We start from the raw sequence: 20,038 nt of genomic DNA on the forward strand, positions 1-20,038 counted from the left end.
ACGAAAACCATCCAGAAGCGGATGGGCAATGCATATTTATTCCCCAGCACGCAGTAGGGCGCATGAGAGGGAAGCACGCGCGACAGCCATGCGACGGACCGAATCAGCACTAAACCCACTGCGAACCAAAGTAACCGACGCCCGTCAAGCCGCGGTGGCCCTATCGCAGGCATGAATGCGAGCACGGTTTGACACGGGGGTGGAGACGAGGATTTCTCATTCATGGCGCTAGCCATGGGGTCATCTCGGGTGCACTGATCGAGCGAGGACGACGGAGAGGGCGAATGGCGCGCATGGAGACTCGAGCCGAGTGGTAGCACCGCACTAGGCCGGCGGTGCCTGGATCAAGTGGGACGTGCTATCGCGCATGCAATGGACTTTCTAGAACGATGTCACCGGGGGGCAACGGGCTGCGCTGGCACTTTGATTGGGTCGCCCCCAAATGGCCTTGTGCGCACTGAGTTCGTTGCCCGACAGTAGCTTCATTTGAGAATGATACGTGAAGCTTTTAATCGTCCTTCAACAAGCCCCTATGTTTACAACGAGATCGAGCTCGAATCCAACCTTTCCACCACGTCCCACGTAAATAAAGAGTACCAAGAGTGCCTTGGCGATGCTTGACAACTTGGCGATGCTTCTCCATTCCCTCGCCACAAGTCTTGACATCGTGTGGAAAGTAACCAGCGCCGAACAACACGGGGAAGGTGGAATTAATCTCGAAATGCACGGGCCATGATGTACTCCCGCATTCGCCAATCACCGGGCTCCGTTGCACCCCGTGCTCGACTGGCTGGTGGAGCCAACTTTAATTAAACCGCCAATGGCAATGTCCAATTCACCCACGCCCTCATCGTCCCACGTCTATTCCGTACCGCAGCCCGCAGTACGCGATTCACGTCTCGTGTCGCTAGGCGACGCCCGGGCTTTGGATTTTCATGAACTAACGGACTGCACTGGAATCTATCCAAGGCTCCGAGACCTCTAGATCCACGACCCGATCCAACTTCAATTTCTCCGTGGTTCCAAGGTTGTTTGGCTGCTCGCCGTTCTGTATCACACCCCCGTCGAGCCATTTGAATCGACCAATCTCTTGCATGAGATCATCGCCGTTGATCTGAACTGCACCTTCCCGCCACGGCACGGCCGTAGATGATCGTGAATAACGTTCGACTGCGGTCTGATTGGAGTTGCCTAGGATAGGTATAGGCCGGGCGTCCGGCACCCATCCATCCGGTTCGGGGAGCCACCTACCCACAGTGACAGCGACCCACAAGACCCAGGGACACTAGCCCAACGGGAAACGCTAGGTGGTGGTGGCGGCTGCTATTGCTCGCGAGATCGCGAACCAGCCACGTGCTGCTGCAGTGGTAGGGCCGACAGATTTGTCTAGATCCGGTGGCAACGTGCTACCGGATGGTACTCCCGACTGGTCGATCTCCGCTCCAGCCTCTTGTTGATATCGACCCATTTTTATCTTCCAATCTCGTGGGGCTTCCGAACCAAGTGCGGGAGCACGTGTCCATGGAAATCTGCCTTGCAGACGTCAAGCCATATCGGTCTTGTAGTGATGGAGCTTGCGAACCACGGACAAAGAGCACGTGGCCATGCCTCTTCTGCATCCTTTCTAGAAATTTACCGGATAAAGTCTAATGCACTCGCTTACGACAACCAAATAGAATTTTCACTTTTCATTCTACATAGCTGAGCGTTTTCGGGCGAATGGATTGCTCGCCGAAACGTGCACGCCGGGTGGAGTACAGCCCACTCCGCCGGCTGCCGAGTGCGGAGATCTCCCTGAACGTCTCTTATCTAGTCTTTACGCCGGCTGTGTGACCTCTTTCTACGTCTGTCACAAGAGGTTCTTACATGATCAGTCCAAGGTTGAATTTTACCGCCTCCTTACGCCTCCTTACGCCTCCTTGATATAGAATAGATCATACGATATGTACAATTCCAATTTTGAAAAAGGCCTGCGATTAGATCAACCCAGCGGAATCCTAGGATCATTAACAAACGCGGGATCTCTGCACAACAAGATGAACGCGTAGCTTAGTGCAGTACTACGTGCTGTTGCTTCCAAGGTTTCCACAGCCTTTGAATAAGCAAAATATATCAAGTCCTGCTCTTACATGAGTAATAGCGAGTCATTTATGCCTTGGGTATGTACAGTCTACAAAAGCGATAAAAAAACGAATTGGCCCTCAAAAAACACTACAGCATCTCAGATCTCAAATTAATATCAATTTAAAGTTCTCCAGTGGCCAGTGCCTCGGACTTGGATGTGCTGTTTGGATCCAAGAACGGCTTCTCGCCAATACCAACCGCCCGGTGGCCGAATCGGTCCCCAAGGCCTTCGTAGTCAAACGTGGCACTGTGGAACGCGCACCTGTTATCCCAAATAGCTGAAGAAAGTTTATCAGAAATGCCATGCCGGGAAAAAGTCATCTGTGAAACTTACCGATGTCATTGGGGTTTCTCCACTTCAACCTCACCTGGAGGTCATGGTTCTCAATGATGGTGTTGTAGAATTTCTTCAGTAGCTCGTCCGACTCCCTTTGGCTGAGCTCGTTGATATATTTGGGGAATGGTCCAACGGCGAAGATGCTTTTCCAACCGGTAACCGGGTTTGTTCGCACTATGGGGTGAACCGTGGATAATTCCGCGCCGATGTTCAGAGGGCTACCTCTTGGCTCGGTGTAGACCTTGACATTAACTGGATCCATCTCAGCGGCCTTGAGAAAACCCGAACCAGTATATGTTGCCGTCAGACCCTCAAAGAACTTTTGATATGCTGGCGAGAACCGTTCATAGAGCTCGTATCCCGACGCCCAGAGAGTGTCACCTCCGGTCTTGGGCAGCTGGGTCAAACGGAGAGAAGTGTAGTCGGCCGGGGCGGGTTCGAATTGAATATCGGAGTGCCACTCGGCGGAATCATAGCGACGCTTGTTGGGCTGATTTTCATGGCGGAACATTTTCTTGCGGGCAACTGAGCTGATGGTGCTGACCTGGGCGTCGTTGACGCCAAATTCACTCGTGTTGTTGAGCACCGGGTGGATGTGCAGAGTTGAGTCGGCCGGCTTGCCTGTCAACTGCCCTAAGCGTAGCACCAACTTCTTCTGCAGCTCGTCGGTAAGGTTATCCTGGGCACGGAAGAAGACGACACCCCTTTCAGCAACTAGAGAAATTATGATTAGAGTCAGAGTAATAAAATGAAAGATGAGATATTCCTACTTGTGATAGCAAGGTCCCGCACCAACTCATCTGCATTGGGGGCATTCAAGAGGTCATCGACAATGTTGACGATGAGGAACTCACGTCCAATGGCTGGCGTTGTATCTTCAAACGAGAACTTATCCAGGGCACCCTTCTGTTTCAATGGCACAGGATATTGTACCTGATCAGTATCGGATCCCTTGGGTGTAGGGCGCAAGGGAAGCGAGGTATCTGAAATAAGTGGAGGCATTGTGATTTGAGCCTGGCGATGCACAAGAGAACGGGATCGGAGACTCGGACTTCGTTTTGAGAAAAATGGAAATAAAAGTATAATCTTTTATCATAACACACATTGAACAGGCTAATTTGCGCATGCCTGTCTTATAAACATATTCCTCGCCCGTCACTCATGACGCTTCTGGGTCACGCAAGTACCGTGGACCATTGCGACTTGAACTATCCTATCTCCGATGAAGTGCGGGGCCTTCGTGCGGGCAGTTTTGAAGATGAGCTTCTGATTAGTTGGAGGTCATTAGATCTCCATTGATTGGACTTGGAAACTCCTGATTTGGCTAGTGCGCATGGGGCTGCGGGATTACGTTGTGCACCGGGCGCATAGTCCGACGTAAGCCTGCATGGATTCGTCGACATGACACGAGTTCTTAAATGAAAGCCGATCACGAAATGCTAGCCCCGAATCACACCTGCCATCAGATTACGTGGACGTGCCGACCAGCCGTGCGTCGGAACATCGGCAGATCGACCCCACGCGACCCCATAACATGTATTGAACATTCCTTATTCACAAAACATTGGTCTGGTGTCTATGCGGGGTGGTCACAATTACTATCGACCAACCAGCGATGTTATATACCGACAACCGCCGACTGCCGTACCTGGGTGGGTCCGGAGCCGCTATACTTGTCCACGGATACCCCGCATACACCACATTCAATCAATGAACATGGACATTTATGGATCATGGAGTTCCAAGAGGACCCCTCAGAGGGGTCAAAGAGCTGTTTATCAGCTCGGATTTGCCTGTGGCCATAGTCAAAGCCACAGCCGGCACCGCCTTTCAACATTTAAAACGGACCCCTGTCCCTGAATAGAGCCTTTTCTCGGTCTTTACTCTCCAATCAGGAATTCTGGAAGAAACTGTGATTGTAGTAATTATTACGCAGCCGTCATGGCCGATTCACGCCCCAACATCCTTTTCATCATGGCTGATGACCATGCCGCCAAATCAATTTCTTGTTACGGAGCTGGCATCAACAACACGCCCAATCTGGATCGCCTGGCTACTGAAGGAATGAAGTTCAATCATTGCTACGTAACAAATAGCATTTGCACTCCTTCCCGCGCAGCAATTTTGACCGGAACACACAATCATGTCAACGGAGTCATGACACTAGACTCGAAAATCAACAAGCACCTTCCTAATGTGGCCAAGCAACTCCGAGTCGGTGGTTATCAGACTGCGATGGTTGGAAAATGACATCTGGGCGAAGGAAAGGATCACGAGCCTACGGGATTCGACTACTGGGAAGTCGTTCCTGGTCAGGGTGAATATCACGATCCTCAATTCATTGGACCCAGCGGCACAACGCGAGAGAGCGGATACGCAACCGACATTATCACTGATAAGAGTCTTAACTGGATCAAATCGCGTGATCCGAAAAAGCCCTTCTTCATGATGTGCCACCATAAGGCACCGCACCGCAGCTGGGAATGCGATCCCAAGCACAAGAATCTGTACAAAGACCCCGTTCGGGTGCCAGACACCTTTACCGACAATTACAAGAACCGCGCAAAGGCTGCCAAGGTAGCTAAGATGCGTGTGGCAGAGGATCTCACATACATGGATCTGGGACTGGCTCAACCCGACGGCCCGGCTCATATCGTTGGCACCAAAATGCTGGATACTTGGTCGTGGTTTGACCGGAAGATTCCCGACCCGGAGGACGTGACCAAACTGAAGTTGATCGATAAGGAAGATGGAACGGTCTTCACATTCAAGTCCCGCCAGGAACTGGCCGAGTTCAAATTCCAACGATATATGCAGCGGTACCTCCGCACAGTCCAGAGCATCGACGACAACGTGGGCCGCATGCTGGACTATTTGGATGCAGGGGGACTGGCTGAGAACACCATTGTCATCTACACCTCCGACCAAGGCTTCTTTCTCGGCGAACACGGCTGGTTCGATAAGCGTCTTGTTTACGAGAACAGCTTCAACATGCCATTCCTGATTCGGTATCCCCGAGAGATTTCAGCCGGAAGTATCTGCAATGACATAATTTGCAACGTGGATTTTGCTCCGACTTGGCTGGACTTCGCCAAGGTGCGGAAGCCGACATACATGCAGGGTGTGAGCTTCCGTCAGCTATTGAAGCAGCGCACCCCGCAAGACTGGCAGCAGGTAGCATACCATCGATACTGGATGCACCGAGATATCATCCACGAGGCATATGCGCATTATGCAGTGCGAGACAAGCGCTATAAGCTGATTTACTGGTACAACGAGGACTTTGGAATTGAGGGAACTCGCCCCGGTGGCGAAGAGAAGAAATGGGAACTCTTTGATCTCGACGAGGACCCCATGGAGCTCTTCAACTGTTATTTTGAGCCCAAATATAGTGATGTCGTGAAGTACATGACCAAACTGCTGGAGGATAAGATGGAGGAGATTGGTGATGAACCTGTGCACCCGCGCCAGATATGACGGAACCATTTGTATTAGATTACCTCAAGAATGTTCTATATGAAAATGAAAAGCACGATTATTGTGATGAATTAACTTTGGTAAAAATACAGGGAGAGCGATTTACTAGAAAATGAGCGGAACTTGATCTCCCGAGGTCCGACATGATCGCGTTCTTTCCAACCTTCTTTCTATAGTCCCAAAGTAATCTCTGCTTTCGGGATAGCCAATTATTTCGCGTCGACTGAACTGTTTTGCATATTATTACATTCCAGAGTCAGCGGACCCACTGAACGCCGCCACAAGATTTCCTCTTGAATCACGAAGCCTAGGGGTTCATAGTTCAGTTTCTTACCCGGATTATCCATCAACCACCCAAGTGGTCGAGCAGTAACTCGGCTGTCACTTCTTCCTTGGTCTAGTGGTCATGATTTCCGCTTGTCATTAACACCGATAAGCGCGGGAGACCGGGGTTCGATTCCCCGAGGGAGAGATTCTTTTTGTATTTTTTTTTGATTCATAAATTGTTCCGGCCGAGGTAGGGTGTAGCTATTAATAACAGTGAACAAATCACGTGTTCATCAAGCCACAGAACGTGCGTCCTCTCGAGGGAACAAGGATGTAGGTACACAAAGGGATAGAGTCACGCGATATATCGCGATGATTTTCTCTCATTTAAATCCACGCCAGATCGGACCCTTGGCTAGGGTGTTTGAAGTCCGCCAATTTATCCCAAAAAGGACTACAATCCAAGCCCGCTTTCCTCGGAGTTCGGTGGCACTGTCGCGATCAACTTCACCGAACATAGCCAGACATCTACGGGATAGGCATGTCGCCGCAGTTCGAGCATTCCACACACCAGAATGCAAAGATGCAAGTCAATCACAGCAGATTTACGAACTATCTCTTGGCCTCTCGCGAATCCCAATGAACGGGAACGCCGAGATACAGCATTCTCTATACGATGCCAACAGCGGTGGTGTCTCTTTCCAGAAATTGACAAAACACGAAATTGCAAGCAAGTATTGCCTAAGTACGCGAGATCTGCGCTCCATTGATTTACCATCCATTGGATTCCCACATATTCTGATCCGACAGAATACAATTTTAATCCACATGTTCAGCCTGCGACTACTGGTGCAGGCTGATCAGGTGCTGATGTTTCATGTCGAGGGATCAGTCGATCTTGAAGAAGCCAATCAGTGGCGAGTTTTCAACCATGATATCGAAGGGAAGTTGCGTGGGAACCATGGATCGGGCATATCAGCGATCCTGCCGTTCGAACTACGTGTTCTAGAAGCCGCGCTTTCGTCGACAACCTCCACAATTGAAGCAGAGTACTTGCTAGCAAACGAGCAAATCTCCGAAGCTCTGCGTCTGTTGGATTTGCAAATGCACGGCGACGAGGAAAGCCTTATACACGTTGAACTTCGGACGCTCCTCGATCTTGTCCAGGTCCTCTCGGGCATTGAACAGCGCGCTCGCCTTGTTCGTAATGCGGTACAAGAGGTGCTGAACGACGATGACGACATGGCAGCGATGTACCTCAGCGATAAACGAGCAGGAAACCCACATACGTCTGATGATCATCAAGATGTTGAATACTTACTAGAGGCGTACTTCAAGACAAGCGATGCCGTTGTCCAGAAAGCAAAAAGCCTGCTAGGCAAGATTCAGCGCAAAGAAGAAAACATTCAATCGATCCTGAATGTGCGACGCAACCAGATCATGGTCTTGGAAACGAAGATTGAGATTGTCATGGTTGGCCTGGGGTCAGCGACACTTGTGGCGGGATTCTACGGCATGAACGTGATAAATTACTTGGAAGAGAGTGCGTGGGCATTCGGTGTTCTGACCTCGCTTTGTTTGGTTGGCACCGCGATTATTTGGCGCTATGGACTACGGCAGTTGCGGCAGATCCAAAGAGTCCAGATATAAAATACTAACATTCAGCTTTCTTCGGCGTCCTCATTTGTTAACAGCATTGGTCTGCATGGGTCTTTATTCATCTGCCCACATACGAAATGCATAAATATTGGGCCTCGGGAGCAGAAGTACGTGGAGTGGTTATGCCGATCTTGATAAGCTCGAATGTACATTGTTTAAAGTTTTGTATGATACACAGCTCTACCAGTCAGTCTCGCTTTCACTGGCAGGATAGGCCTTCTTTCTCAGCTTCCACAACGACTTTTCACGTCGTGCAGCAGCTTCGCGCTGTCGTCGGCTGTTGTCCTCCACAACCGTCATGTAAGGGACATTGCTTGCACGGCGGATCCTCTCGCGAAGCATGGCAAGCGTTTGGTTGTGCTTAGTTTGATCGATCTTCTTCGAGTCGCCGCGTTGCTTCACCTCAGCAATCGACTCCTGATAGTGTCGCTCTGCTGCCCTCGCGGCGTGATATTCTTCGCTAATAGCCCAATTGGGGTGATCTAGCTGGCCACGAACAAGCACAAGCTGGTGACCTTGTTCGATAGCATCCTGCAGACGGGTAGACGGGATTGGCGTGAACAGCTCAAGCTTCTGCGAAGCTACATTGACCGAGCGAATTAAAGCCAGGCCAAGACAATTAGATGCCTTTGGATCCAGGGGAGTGCAGCTCCCAGAACCAACGAAGAGGTAAGGAAGGCCCTCTTTCGTCCTGACGACACCGTTGTCTGTGAGCGAAGCAGAAGTACCGTTTGTGGCTTGACCATCGGTATCCATATCGACATCCTCTGCATCAAAATCGTTTCCCTCGCCTTCATCTGAGGGCCCTTGAGCAGAAGATGCACCCATAATGGCGTTCGGGGATTCCACCGCTGTCACACCTACAATGGCCCCCTCAAGTACTTCGCGCAACAAGTCGGGGCTGATTTGGGACCCCATAACCATTATGCCCAGAATACCTTGTTTCGAGCCGGAATAGTCCACAGCGAGCGGCCTCGTGCGAGAAAGTGGTTCCCCTTGCCAAAGAGGATTGCCGAGGTCGAGGGGGTGAGACAGGTGGAAGTAGGACTGTATTTGCATGGAACGCAACTGAGCGCTGGATCGGCTGACGAAATCCGTAGGTTGAGATGGCAGAATTGTCATAGGGACATGAGCTTGCTTGGCAGCAGAGCTCAAGGGGTCCACAACCTCCGAAGGTCCCTTCTCGCTCATGTACACCACATCTGATAGTCCCAAGCACTGGATCAACCAGGTAGCGACCTCCAGACCCTGCCCAAAGATCCATCCAGGGTAGTTGACAACCAACGGGCATTGGGGGTACCGTGCCAACAGCGAGCGGTACTGGCTCAGTAAATCCATCGTAGCCAGCGCATAGTGATCGGGATCTTCCTTTGGCGACGTTGACCCGATGTGATGAGCTCGTACTATGTGTCCATCACGCGGTTTATCCACTGATGGGTGAGTGAACGGCGGCCCAAAGAAAGGGGCCCGCAGATAGGCGAGAGAGACCTGGCCCATGGGCGTGAATTCAGGTTGTCCTGGGTCGAGATCCAGGAAAGCAACACCATCGGTATTGATGTATCCATCTTCAAAGCCAGGGTCCGAGCTGAGCAAATGATTCAACAAGTAGCGACTGAAAGTAGACTTTCCAGATGCTTTGGGACCGCAGACCAGAACTCGGAGTTTGCCTTGCCGCGAAGAAAGCGCTTTCATCGATGCGCTCCATTTTTTGTCGAGATGGAGAGGACGCAAATGTCTTTTCAAAGAGTCATCTGCGGATGTGTAAAGCTGCAAAGATATTAGTACCTCTGGTCTTCAAGGGCTTAAAGTGTAATCGAGGTCACTTACCACCGAGAAGGTTCGCCGCGAATCTTTGGAAGCCCCCTTCAATGTGACTTTGTCCGCAGCGGTATTTTGACCGTTCCAAATTCTTTGATACAGAGGGGAAACGTCCCGAAGACGAGAGAGACCGCTATTACAAGACTTGATTTCCACCTCAGCTTCCCCATTTACCCCAGCCACGCACTTGATGACGGGCAAGGAATGTGTCGAGGGAGCGTACACTCTATACACTCGCGATGAAGGGTGCAACTTGGCGCCCATAACACTGACGACTCCCCGCTTGACCCAAAGATCGTATTGGCCCAACAGCACCAGATTCTGTTAGGGGTTAGCACTATTCAGTACTGTCCAAGCACATTCGCCCATACCATCTTTTCTTTGATGCGGACACAGAGAGTATCAGCATCCGCATAGACTATGTCCTTCTTGTTGATCCGAGATTTCGATAAAGGGAAATTTTGAAGCTCTGCAGGCGTCTCCGCCGGGGACTCATAGCCGTCTGCGTCACCAGCAACGGACGCGATTTCATCTTCGGTCATTTCATCCACTCCCTCGGCTGCATTGTCTTCGGATTCTTCTTCTTCTTCAGAATCATCCCGCGTTTCTTGGACCTGAGCCTGAGACTCTTCTTGCTCCTTCCCTGTAGCCTTTCCTTTCCGGCTTTTCACTTTCTCCGTAGGCAATAACGCATCTTGCTTCGTGGACGACCGTGTTCGCGGACCTCGAGTTTCTGGGATATTCATTTCGGTGGACTCGTCGGCCTCTAGGGATCGTCGAAGTCGCTTAGAAGGAGGCTCGACAGCCGGCTGAGCGGCCGGCTCATTCTTCGGTGTCGTCGCAATTTGTGCTTGTTGCTGCCGAGCTTTGCGCGCCGCAAAGGCACTCACGGGGACTGCGGAGGGCATTAGAATGCGTTCTGTGGTTCAAAATTCAGCAATTGGGACAGTACCAGCAGCCTGTTGTTTCTCGGCCTTTCGTTTCATTGTGTCGTGACTTTTAAGGAGATCTTGAATTCAATGCGCGTTGCTGAGGCCGATAAGCAAAAAAAGTTGGCGGGTGGTCCGTGCTCCCGCGGAGCAAAAAAAAGATCGGCCAACCTCGAACATTCCCTTCAACGTCGAGAACCGGCGCTTTGCGATTCTGCGGATTCATTTGTCCTCGTGGTTTTTCTGTATTAAAAGATCGCCGTTTTCTGCTCGGCCAGTCTTACACACAGCCGTCATGGCAGCCTCATCCTCGTCCGATAGCGACAGCAGTTCGAGCCGGTCGTCGACCTCGCCGGAACCTGGCAACCACCAGAAGCAGAGTGTGAAGGCGGCCGAGAAGGCACCGAAGGACGACAACTCCAGCGATGACAGCTCCTCCGGATCGGACAGCTCTTCAGGCTCAGAGTCGGAGAGTGGCTCCGACAGCGAAATGGATACCACTGAGGATGCGACAGAGGAACTAGCTCCTCCCAAGAAGTGAGACTTCCTTTCAACTACTGGTTTCTTGCGATATGGTGAATGAAACTAAATGTATCCTTTAGGGTTAATGTCCCCGGCCCTCAACCGTACAAGCCCCCTCGGGGCTTCCAGTCCGCAAACAAGAAATCCCCGCCCTCCTCGAACACCTCCTCTCTCCTCTCCGACTTGCGCGGCAAACAAGTCATTCACATCGCAGCTCCCTCGTTCCTTCCACTATCGAAGATTAAGGAGATCTCCATGTCCAAGATCATGAAGGGCCAGCCGATCCTCGGGTACGAGGGCAAGAACTACGGGATCCCAGTGGAATCTTTCAATGAAGATGACTCGGAGGGAAAAATCCTGCTCATTTTTGACGAGAGCACTCAGACATATCGCAACAAGTCCGACCACATCCCGAGCTATCAGATTCAGGAGATGATTGGGGTACCGGAAGCCGACAAAGCCGCCGTGGAGGCACTGCGCGACACCGTTAAGCCCCCGAGGCCCCAACCCAAGAACCTGAAGATGCGCTTCCGCCCAGTTGGAAGTCTGCCCGCGGCTCCCGAGACCCTTGGATCCGATTCGGAGTCAGATGCAGAGCCCTCGTTCAAGGCCCCTGCTGGAGAGCGCAAGGAACGCAAGAGGAAGCACCACCACACTGAAGGCGACGGTATACAAGCAGCGAGTGTGCCACAAAAGAAGTCGAAGAAGCACTCACAAGAAAACGACGCCGACGAGTCTAGCCATAAGAAGTCAAAAAAGTCCCACAAGGACCACAAGCGCAAAAAGTCTGAGAAGGCATAAGCTGGTGTTTGGGTTTTGTTTCGCGAAAAGATATCTTTGTTGTTATGATATGCAGGACTTTCCATTGTACAATTTTACCATTTCCATCCGGTCCAGCTATGGCATAACACTACGATGCGTTGAACGGTTACAAGTAGCAATCATTAAAATTTATTTAGCAACCCAGGCTCGAGTATCTCAGGTGGGTGTCAATAACTCCCAAAGAGTAATTAACCATGCAGCGTCGAATTACCAGAAATCTAGCTCGAGCCTGCAGATATCACGAACTAACGATGGTGAATGGTAGCATGGAAGTTCTCGTGCACGCTGACGAGCTCCACCTTCTTGCCATCCGCGCTCAGCACACCACCCTTTTCATCATCATCGAGGGAGCTGCGCTCAGCAGCCTCCCACTCGGTACCCGCGGCGACCTCCAAGTTCTTTCCGCGAGTCTCCTTGACGAAGAACCAGCAGAAGATAGCAGCCACGACATCGAAGCCCATGAAAATGAGGAAAGTGTTGGCACCCACGTTGGTGATCATATAAGGACTTGCGAATGAGAAGCAGAATGACGATGCCCAATGGGCCAGCATGCTGACTGCCAATCCAAGAGCACGGATCCGCGTGGGGAAGATCTCTGGAACATAAGCCCACGGCATTGGACCCCAAGAACAGTTGTAGATCTAGAAGCAAGTTAATCAGTGATCATGTTGAACTGGGTAGAATACTCGAGACTGACCATGATATCAAGATAAATCATCGCAACCGTCGCACGTCCAGCAGCTGTAACGTCGGTGGCGGACTGCGTTGGGATGTAATCTACAATCAGTGCGGTAATCAGCATACAGATGGCCATGAGAGCGGCGCCGCCGACCAAGGTCATGCGACGGCTAAGCCTTTCTGCGAGGACCCAGATGAAGAAGGTACATGCAATGACCTTGACGGCACCGAAGAGACCCGAGAGCAGCATGTTGCGGTTTGTACCGCTACCAGCGATGAGTTTAAAGTATTGCGGTGCAAAACAGCCAGAGCACTGCTTCCCGTCGCATTCTGGAAAATAAAGAGCACGGGTCCAACTAAGAAACGAAGACGATTGGCGGGCTCGAGGAGCTCGCGGATGGAAAAGCCTTCACGTTCTGCGCGCTCGGCCTGCAGCCCTAACTGCGTCTCGGTGAACTCGTCGCGGGTCTTGGGAGTCTCGCCACCTCGGATCCAAACGATGGATTTCCAGGCATCTTCAGTGCGGTTCTGGGTCAGTAGCCAGCGAATTGACTCGGGGAGGGTAAAGGCGCCAATGAACAGGGTGCCCCCAGATATCAATTGCAAACCTACGGGGATCTGCCACTCGCGCGAAGTGCCAACAATGGATTTGTTTTTGGACACGCCCTACTTCAACATGAGTAGCAATCCTTTTACCAGGATACTGAATACTCACATAGTTAACCCAGTAGGCCAGGAAGACACCCCAGGCATACAGCCATTGGTAAAAAGAACCGCATCGGCCTCGAATTTCCTTGGGAGTCATCTCTGCTGAGTACATGGGAATCACGACACTTTGGCCGCCCATACCCAGGCCTGCAACAATACGGCCGACATACCAAGCCGCAAGTGAGCGAGTGTTTATGACCTGAATGATGACACCAATGACGAAAAGGGCAGTGGAACCAATGATGCAGACCTTGCGGCCGTAGCGATTTGTGATCGGGTAGACACAGGTAGCGGCGATGAACGAGCCCAGCTGCTCCAAACCAACAGTCAGGGACGAAACTCTCGACTCTGTAGATGCAGGGTATCGGAAGTCTTTTTCGAAGGACTTGTAGGTCAAGATGCCACCTGCGATTCCGGAGTCGTAGGCAGAGAGGAAGGATGAGATACTTTGGAAAGGGTTTAGATAATGAAAAGGCAAGACCCCAAACAATGCAAGGAAGCTTACAAGACGATGGCAGCCAAATGATAGGCTCGCAAAGTCCCGGTGCGAGTGTTCAGCTCAGGAATCATAAAGAACGCCATGGCGAACGGAACGAGGTTCGTATTGCTGTACGAGATCTGCAGCGGCCAAGACAGCCCAAGCCAAGAAACTTATAGAAGCTTGACGCAGGGGTGGACGCTAAGATGAGTAGGGACAGGGGCTGTTTTGCGTGCTTTTAATTTTTCGCCTACGATGGCCTACAGAGGGCTCGTTCACACGGGAGGACGCCTTTGCGCAATACGATGGGGACATGGCGTTATACAGGTGCGGTATGGGCCGTAGTTCAACCACTCGAGCCCACGGGGATTTTGCAAAGCCACGCTGATGACTGGGATGCGAAAGGTTCAAGCACACGCGTCCGTGGCCCCAAATCGACCCGTCCAGCTCCCCAAGTCTTCAATACTTTCTGGTCCGGGGATGCAGGGGGTAAACTGTGCAATGTCACCTGATATGTTCCTGGTTTGAGAACTAAGTCCATCAACCGGTGGGTGATCATGTAAACAAACATTCGCCATGCCATTTCATGTGTGATAAAAACATGATCAAAGATCGGAAGTGGCATCTTGTATACGAGATTAACATGGCCGATCCTAATGCTTGGCATTCCACTCCGATCGGCTCCACCATCAACCACCACTTCATAAAAATAGACCGTGAGCACAACAGTCTCGGACGGGTTGTTAAAAGAGAGAGAAAAGAATACGAAGAAAGTGAAAAGTGAAAAGTGAAAAAAGACTTGCGCCTCTCAACCGGGCAATCAAAGACAATGATTAGATAATCAGTCACCTGACGGGCCTCCCCATCACATGCGGCAAGCGCAGAGCAGCTGATATGCCTCACTGCGTTCACTGGACCTCTTCGCACGTTGAGCACTGACAGTCAGTCACCCACCTCTTATCGCTGGAGTAGAACCTTCATTACTCTGCCAAATTGAACATAACCGGGAAGCGGGGTTTCTGATTTGCTTATCGATCCCGCAGAGCTTCCCTTATCGCGCCCCGGAGGTACATGAGCTGTCCGATCAGACCGTCTTTGATTGCTCCGACTAGATCGAACCGCAGGACGACCTCCACGTTGTGATGACTTCTTTCGTTGCAGATCAGCCTGCTGGCCTCATTTGATAGAAGCCGCCTGACGTGGATGCCCATTCCTGATCGTCCTAGTCACTCCCGAGCTGTCACCTGCGAGTCTTCCTCGTCCGATCACTGCTGGGGCTCATTCACACCCTGACAGGCGTTATCATTATTATTTCTTACCTACGAGCCTTCTTCGATTATATCAGTATACCATTTCTCAAAATGAAGCCTTTAATAGATGACAACAAGCGATGGGCGGATCGGGGGATGAGTGCAAGCATGAGGTCCCCTCGGTCCGTTGCGGATCAGTTGCCTGAACGATTCAAAGACGGTGACGATTCCCAAGTCGATTATACAGCCCCGCCACGGGCTATGGGTTCCCGGGACGGAAATATGCACTACATGCAACAGTCCTTGTTTTCCGTGATCGCCGCAGTCGGCTCACGATCCGATTTTCGAACCCGCTTCGACGACTCCAGTGATAGTGACGGGGAGACGGAGGACCATCCCAAGATGGAGCGTCTCCCAAGATCGCAAAATCGACAGGCCTCACCCGACATCGCTCCAACGAGCGGACGATCAGAATCGATGCAACGGAACGAGCCCGAGGAGCGAGGACGGCGGCATCGGAAGACAATATCGGAAAATAAACCCATTCGGAGGCTTCCCACCATAGGGTCTAGCGACAAGGAAAATAATCCGTCAGCCATGACCGGATCGACTCTCCTTATACCGCCGAGGCGAACACGCAGCGCCACGCCCCGCTCAGCTCCGGTTCTCACCCGTATGGTACAAGCACAGACTCGCTTTGATACAGCAACCACGACGGAAAACACGCCTCTCAGACCCGAGTCTCCGAGCGAGGACCAGCAGCAACCATCTGCCTCTGCTCTCTCCACCAGACTCATGGAGATGTTTGGGTTCGACAAACCTGAAAAGGTCTTGGTGGAGTATGCTTGCACCTTAGTACAGAGCATGCTTCTCCAGGGCTACATGTATGTCACAGAGGGACATATTTGCTTTTACGCCTATCTCCCGAAGAAGTCAAGCGTTGCGATCAAGTCTGGCTACTTGTCAAAGCGTGGTCGGAATAACCCGAAGTATAATCGCTACTGGTTTGTATTGAAGGGTGACGTCTTTTCATATTATGCCGACTCTTCAAACCTTTACTTCCCCAGCGGCCATGTGGATCTTCGCTACGGAATTTCGGCGTCCCTTGCGGAGCCCAAGACCAAGGGCGCTGAGGTGAAAGACTTTCAGGTCACCACGGACCAGCGAACGTATTACTTCAGGGCCGATAGCGCCACCAGCGCGAAAGAATGGGTGAAAGGTCTACAGAAGGTCATCTTTCGAACACACAATGAAGGAGACAGTGTCAAAGTGTCTTTTTCAACCGGAAATGTGATTGACTTGGAGGAGAGTCCGATGACCGAGTTCGCCGAGACTTTCAAGATCCGGGTCCTCGACAGCAGTGAGACCTACGCTATTGATGAAGTAATGTACTCTCCCCGGAAATAATACCTCAATACTAATGTGGCTTACAGTACTTTTTCTGTTTCTTCAACTCGGGGCAAGATGCCTTCAATTACCTGAAAGCCCTGGTCGGCTCTTCGCCTACAAAGAATTTGTCCGAAGGGGGCCCGGAAAAGAATGAAATGAAATCCCAAATCGAAGCCCGAGCTTCAGGTCCGAAGCAAGACTACTCGCCACAAGGACGAAGTGCAAGTCCCGGGAACGAACAACGAGAGGAAGCGGACTCCTTCGCGCAGTCCATAGGGTTAGACACCGAGTCTTCCGCCGTTGTGCGGTCAGCAACAGAGACAACTGAGTCTGCGAGTCAGATCCTCAACCGCAGCGATGTTTTCCAGTCACCGTCATTGGCGAGACGCTCCTCTGATGTTGAACAAATGAGTCGAAGACGATCTGACGACACCACTCGGTCTGCATCTGTGCAAATTGGCGCAACGGCTCGACGGGAAGTCGGGGTAGCCGGTCCGGGCAGAAATGCTGGAAATATTTATGCCCCCACGCCCGCCAGCCAGAGAGTTCATGATCACCCGAACGTTCCCTTGAATGATTTCATGAAAACGGGTGCATATCCCCTTCAGCGTGCGGCTGGATTTGCCGAGTACCTGAAGAGTAGATCCAAGCAGATGAGTTCTTTGTTAGCCACAGAGTCAATGGGATACATTGAAAAAGTGTCCGGCATGTGGATTGGAGGTCAGAAGCACTACGGCAAGGCCGAAGGAGTCTTGTCTGAGGATCAAAATGTTGATCCCGAGGACAAGGAAGGCAGTCTGAATCACGGCGATCGATTCCGAGCACACTTTGCACTTCCCTCTACGGAGAGGCTCCAGGCGACTTACTACGCCTATTTGCACCGAGTGCTTCCGCTCTACGGCAAGATCTATATCAGTGAGAGGAAGCTTTGTTTCCGCAGTCTTATCCCTGGTACTCGCACCAAGATGATTCTCCCCCTCAAGGACATTGAGAACGTCGAGAAGGAGAAGGGATTTCGATTTGGCTATCATGGCCTGGTTGTAATCATTCGTGGCCATGAAGAGCTTTTCTTCGAGTTCAATGCATCCGACTCGCGGGATGACTGTGCAGTCACATTGCATCAGGGCCTTGAGTCGGTCAAATATTTAGTGGAATCAGGCATGCTTGCCGAAGAAGAGCGCGAGGAGGTTGAAGCAGCCAAGGCCGAGAATCGCATGTTGGAGGAGGCTAGGCTCGATGGCCCAGTGGAACATGACACGCAACCCACGCTCAACGAGGATTCATCGGAGATCCATCCCTTCTTTGACGACCCACGTGCATCCATCATCAACTTCAAACCTCCCCATCCTTTGCGTATCACTTGTCTGACGATCGGCTCTCGTGGTGACGTGCAGCCCTACATTGCTCTTTGCAAGGGTCTTCTTGCTGAGGGTCATAAGCCAAAGATTGCCACTCATGCCGAGTTTGAGCCGTGGATCAGGAAGCACGGCATTGATTTTGCTCCCGTTGATGGAGACCCGGCCGAGTTGATGCGCATTTGCGTGGAAAATGGAATGTTTACATACTCTTTCCTCCGCGAAGCTTCACTGAAGTTCAGAGGATGGATTGATGATCTTTTGTCATCTGCTTGGACCAGCTGTCAAGACAGTGATCTTCTCATCGAGTCGCCTAGTGCAATGGCGGGGATCCATATCGCGGAGGCTCTCCGGATTCCTTACTTCCGCGGCTTTACCATGCCATGGACAAGGACTCGCGCCTATCCACACGCCTTTGCTGTTCCAGAGAATCGTATGGGTGGTTCATACAACAAAATCACATATGTCATGTTCGACACCATCTTCTGGAAGGCCATTGCTGGTCAAGTGAACCGCTGGAGGAATAGCGAGCTTGGGCTCAAGGCCACCAACCTGGAAAAGATGCAGCAGAACAAGGTCCCGTTCTTGTACAACTATTCACCTTTCGTTGTCCCTCCGCCTATCGACTACCCAGATTGGATCCGCATCACCGGCTATTGGTTCTTGAGTGAGGGTTCGGATTGGACGCCTCCACCGCAACTCCTGGACTTTATTGCCCGTGCGCGCGCTGACGGCAAGAAGATTGTCTATATTGGCTTTGGATCGATCGTGGTGTCGGACCCAGCGGCTCTCACAAGAACTGTCGTCGAATCTGTCCAGAAAGCCGACGTCCGTTGCATTCTCTCGAAGGGATGGTCAGACAGACTTGGTGATCCTGCCAGTGTGAAAGTCGAAATACCTCTACCCCCAGAAATCTATCAAATTCAAGCCGCACCTCATGACTGGCTCTTTTCGCAGATTGATGCGGCCGCTCACCACGGTGGAGCAGGAACTACTGGCGCAAGTCTCCGAGCCGGTGTGCCCACTATTGTGAAGCCGTTCTTTGGCGACCAGTTCTTCTTCGGGGGTCGAGTTGAAGATTTGGGCGTCGGAATCTGCATGAAAAGATTGAATGTCAGCATCTTTTCGCGGGCTCTCTGGGAGGCTACGCACAGCGAGCGGATGATTGTCAAGGCTCGGAATCTGGGCGTCCAGATCCGCAGTGTAAGTTTGTCCCGAACTAGTCAAAATACATGCAAGTGCTAATCCTCTGTCTCACCTATAGGAGGACGGCGTGGCCACCGCAATCCAATCTCTGTACCGTGACCTTGAATACGCGAAGACGCTCGCACGACAGCGCTCCATCGCGTCATCCACCCCGTTCTCACCAACACCTACTGCTCAAGCGGCCCCAGACCACGCCGACGACGACGTCGACGACATTGAAGAGTGGACCTTTGTGGGCGATGACACTGACATCGACATCACGAGACGCATGCGAGATCGAGCTGCCTCCGAGAGCGACAAGCTGACCTAGGGCATCATCAAATGAGGCAGTCATCATTCCAATAACCCCCGAGGGCTCCCGGCATATTTCCTTTATTTTGACTTTGATTCCCATACTTAATGATTGATGGAAAGGAGCCTCCATGATGTACGACTTGATATGTGGCTTGCAATTGAGGCGTTTGTGGATTTCATACAGCGCATTGACTTGGCTCCTTGGGTTCATTCGATCGAATACACCGCGCTCTCAGCCCCTTATTCTGTTAGACTTTTGTCACATTGGATGTTACTATGATTCCCACCATAGTAAATAGTCTATACATTGTTTTCGATGTTCAGTAAGCTCTCAGAATGTTTTTTCAAGTCTTCCAGCATAGTCTCTCATATGTAGACTAATGAGGAAATGTACTGGTATCAGTTCAACCCGCTGAGGTAAAGCAACCGCCTCAATTTCCATCGTCGATCTCATCTATATCAAACCCAATTGACTTCCAACCTCATAAACACAAGATTTTATGCCGAAAGAGACCCCAAGATCTGGGACGAGTGAAGGACCCCCGCATTCCAAGTTTGAGAGATATGATGCTGTATATCATCACTGGCACTCTTCTGGAAACGTTTAGAGACATATTTCTCCGCATTCGTTTGGGCATCTTTCCTTAAAAGGGGTTGAGCAATGGCGACAGGCGACTATCAGCTGCCGTGGTTTGAGGATCGGTGGCAGTAGAAATAATTTTCAT

General features: G+C 51.3%; 7 protein-coding genes across 7 annotated transcripts; 4 read left to right on the plus strand and 3 right to left on the minus strand.

Annotated features, from left to right (window-relative positions):
• Nucleotides 1–2,244: 2,244 nt before the first annotated feature.
• On the minus strand, nucleotides 2,245–3,463 carry N7498_003771 (TauD/TfdA dioxygenase family protein; the record flags this gene model as incomplete). The annotated part of the gene is made up of 3 exons (XM_058450833.1): nucleotides 2,245–2,402; nucleotides 2,459–3,175; nucleotides 3,232–3,463. 3 exons carry the CDS (start codon nucleotides 3,461–3,463, stop codon nucleotides 2,245–2,247), a joined length of 1,107 nt encoding a protein of 368 aa, XP_058310295.1.
• A 939-nt stretch (nucleotides 3,464–4,402) lies between these two features.
• On the plus strand, nucleotides 4,403–5,938 carry N7498_003772 (sulfatase family protein; the record flags this gene model as incomplete). Its single annotated transcript, XM_058450834.1, has 2 exons — nucleotides 4,403–4,699; nucleotides 4,730–5,938. 2 exons carry the CDS (start codon nucleotides 4,403–4,405, stop codon nucleotides 5,936–5,938), a joined length of 1,506 nt encoding a protein of 501 aa, XP_058310296.1.
• Nucleotides 5,939–6,844: 906 nt separating this feature from the next.
• On the plus strand, nucleotides 6,845–7,855 carry N7498_003773 (CorA family magnesium transporter; the record flags this gene model as incomplete). The annotated part of the gene is made up of 1 exon (XM_058450835.1): nucleotides 6,845–7,855. One exon carries the CDS (start codon nucleotides 6,845–6,847, stop codon nucleotides 7,853–7,855), a length of 1,011 nt encoding a protein of 336 aa, XP_058310297.1.
• A 189-nt stretch (nucleotides 7,856–8,044) lies between these two features.
• grc3 (uncharacterized protein) lies at nucleotides 8,045–10,668 on the minus strand (the record flags this gene model as incomplete). The annotated part of the gene is made up of 4 exons (XM_058450836.1): nucleotides 8,045–9,631; nucleotides 9,692–10,003; nucleotides 10,054–10,577; nucleotides 10,635–10,668. The coding sequence occupies 4 exons, from the start codon at nucleotides 10,666–10,668 to the stop codon at nucleotides 8,045–8,047; spliced, it is 2,457 nt and encodes an 818-aa protein (XP_058310298.1).
• A 238-nt stretch (nucleotides 10,669–10,906) lies between these two features.
• N7498_003775 (DNA-directed RNA polymerase I subunit RPA34) lies at nucleotides 10,907–11,934 on the plus strand (the record flags this gene model as incomplete). The annotated part of the gene is made up of 2 exons (XM_058450837.1): nucleotides 10,907–11,148; nucleotides 11,214–11,934. The coding sequence occupies 2 exons, from the start codon at nucleotides 10,907–10,909 to the stop codon at nucleotides 11,932–11,934; spliced, it is 963 nt and encodes a 320-aa protein (XP_058310299.1).
• Nucleotides 11,935–12,200: 266 nt separating this feature from the next.
• Nucleotides 12,201–13,923, minus strand: N7498_003776 (uncharacterized protein; the record flags this gene model as incomplete). The annotated part of the gene is made up of 5 exons (XM_058450838.1): nucleotides 12,201–12,596; nucleotides 12,653–12,963; nucleotides 13,005–13,299; nucleotides 13,349–13,787; nucleotides 13,847–13,923. 5 exons carry the CDS (start codon nucleotides 13,921–13,923, stop codon nucleotides 12,201–12,203), a joined length of 1,518 nt encoding a protein of 505 aa, XP_058310300.1.
• A 1,257-nt stretch (nucleotides 13,924–15,180) lies between these two features.
• Nucleotides 15,181–19,329, plus strand: atg26 (uncharacterized protein; the record flags this gene model as incomplete). The annotated part of the gene is made up of 3 exons (XM_058450839.1): nucleotides 15,181–16,452; nucleotides 16,503–19,016; nucleotides 19,078–19,329. 3 exons carry the CDS (start codon nucleotides 15,181–15,183, stop codon nucleotides 19,327–19,329), a joined length of 4,038 nt encoding a protein of 1,345 aa, XP_058310301.1.
• Nucleotides 19,330–20,038: the final 709 nt, after the last annotated feature.

Source organism: Penicillium cinerascens, assembly GCF_028974065.1.
Source record: "Penicillium cinerascens strain IBT 15544 chromosome Unknown contig_24_segment0_segment0, whole genome shotgun sequence".
NCBI classification, from domain to species: Eukaryota; Fungi; Ascomycota; class Eurotiomycetes; order Eurotiales; family Aspergillaceae; genus Penicillium; species Penicillium cinerascens.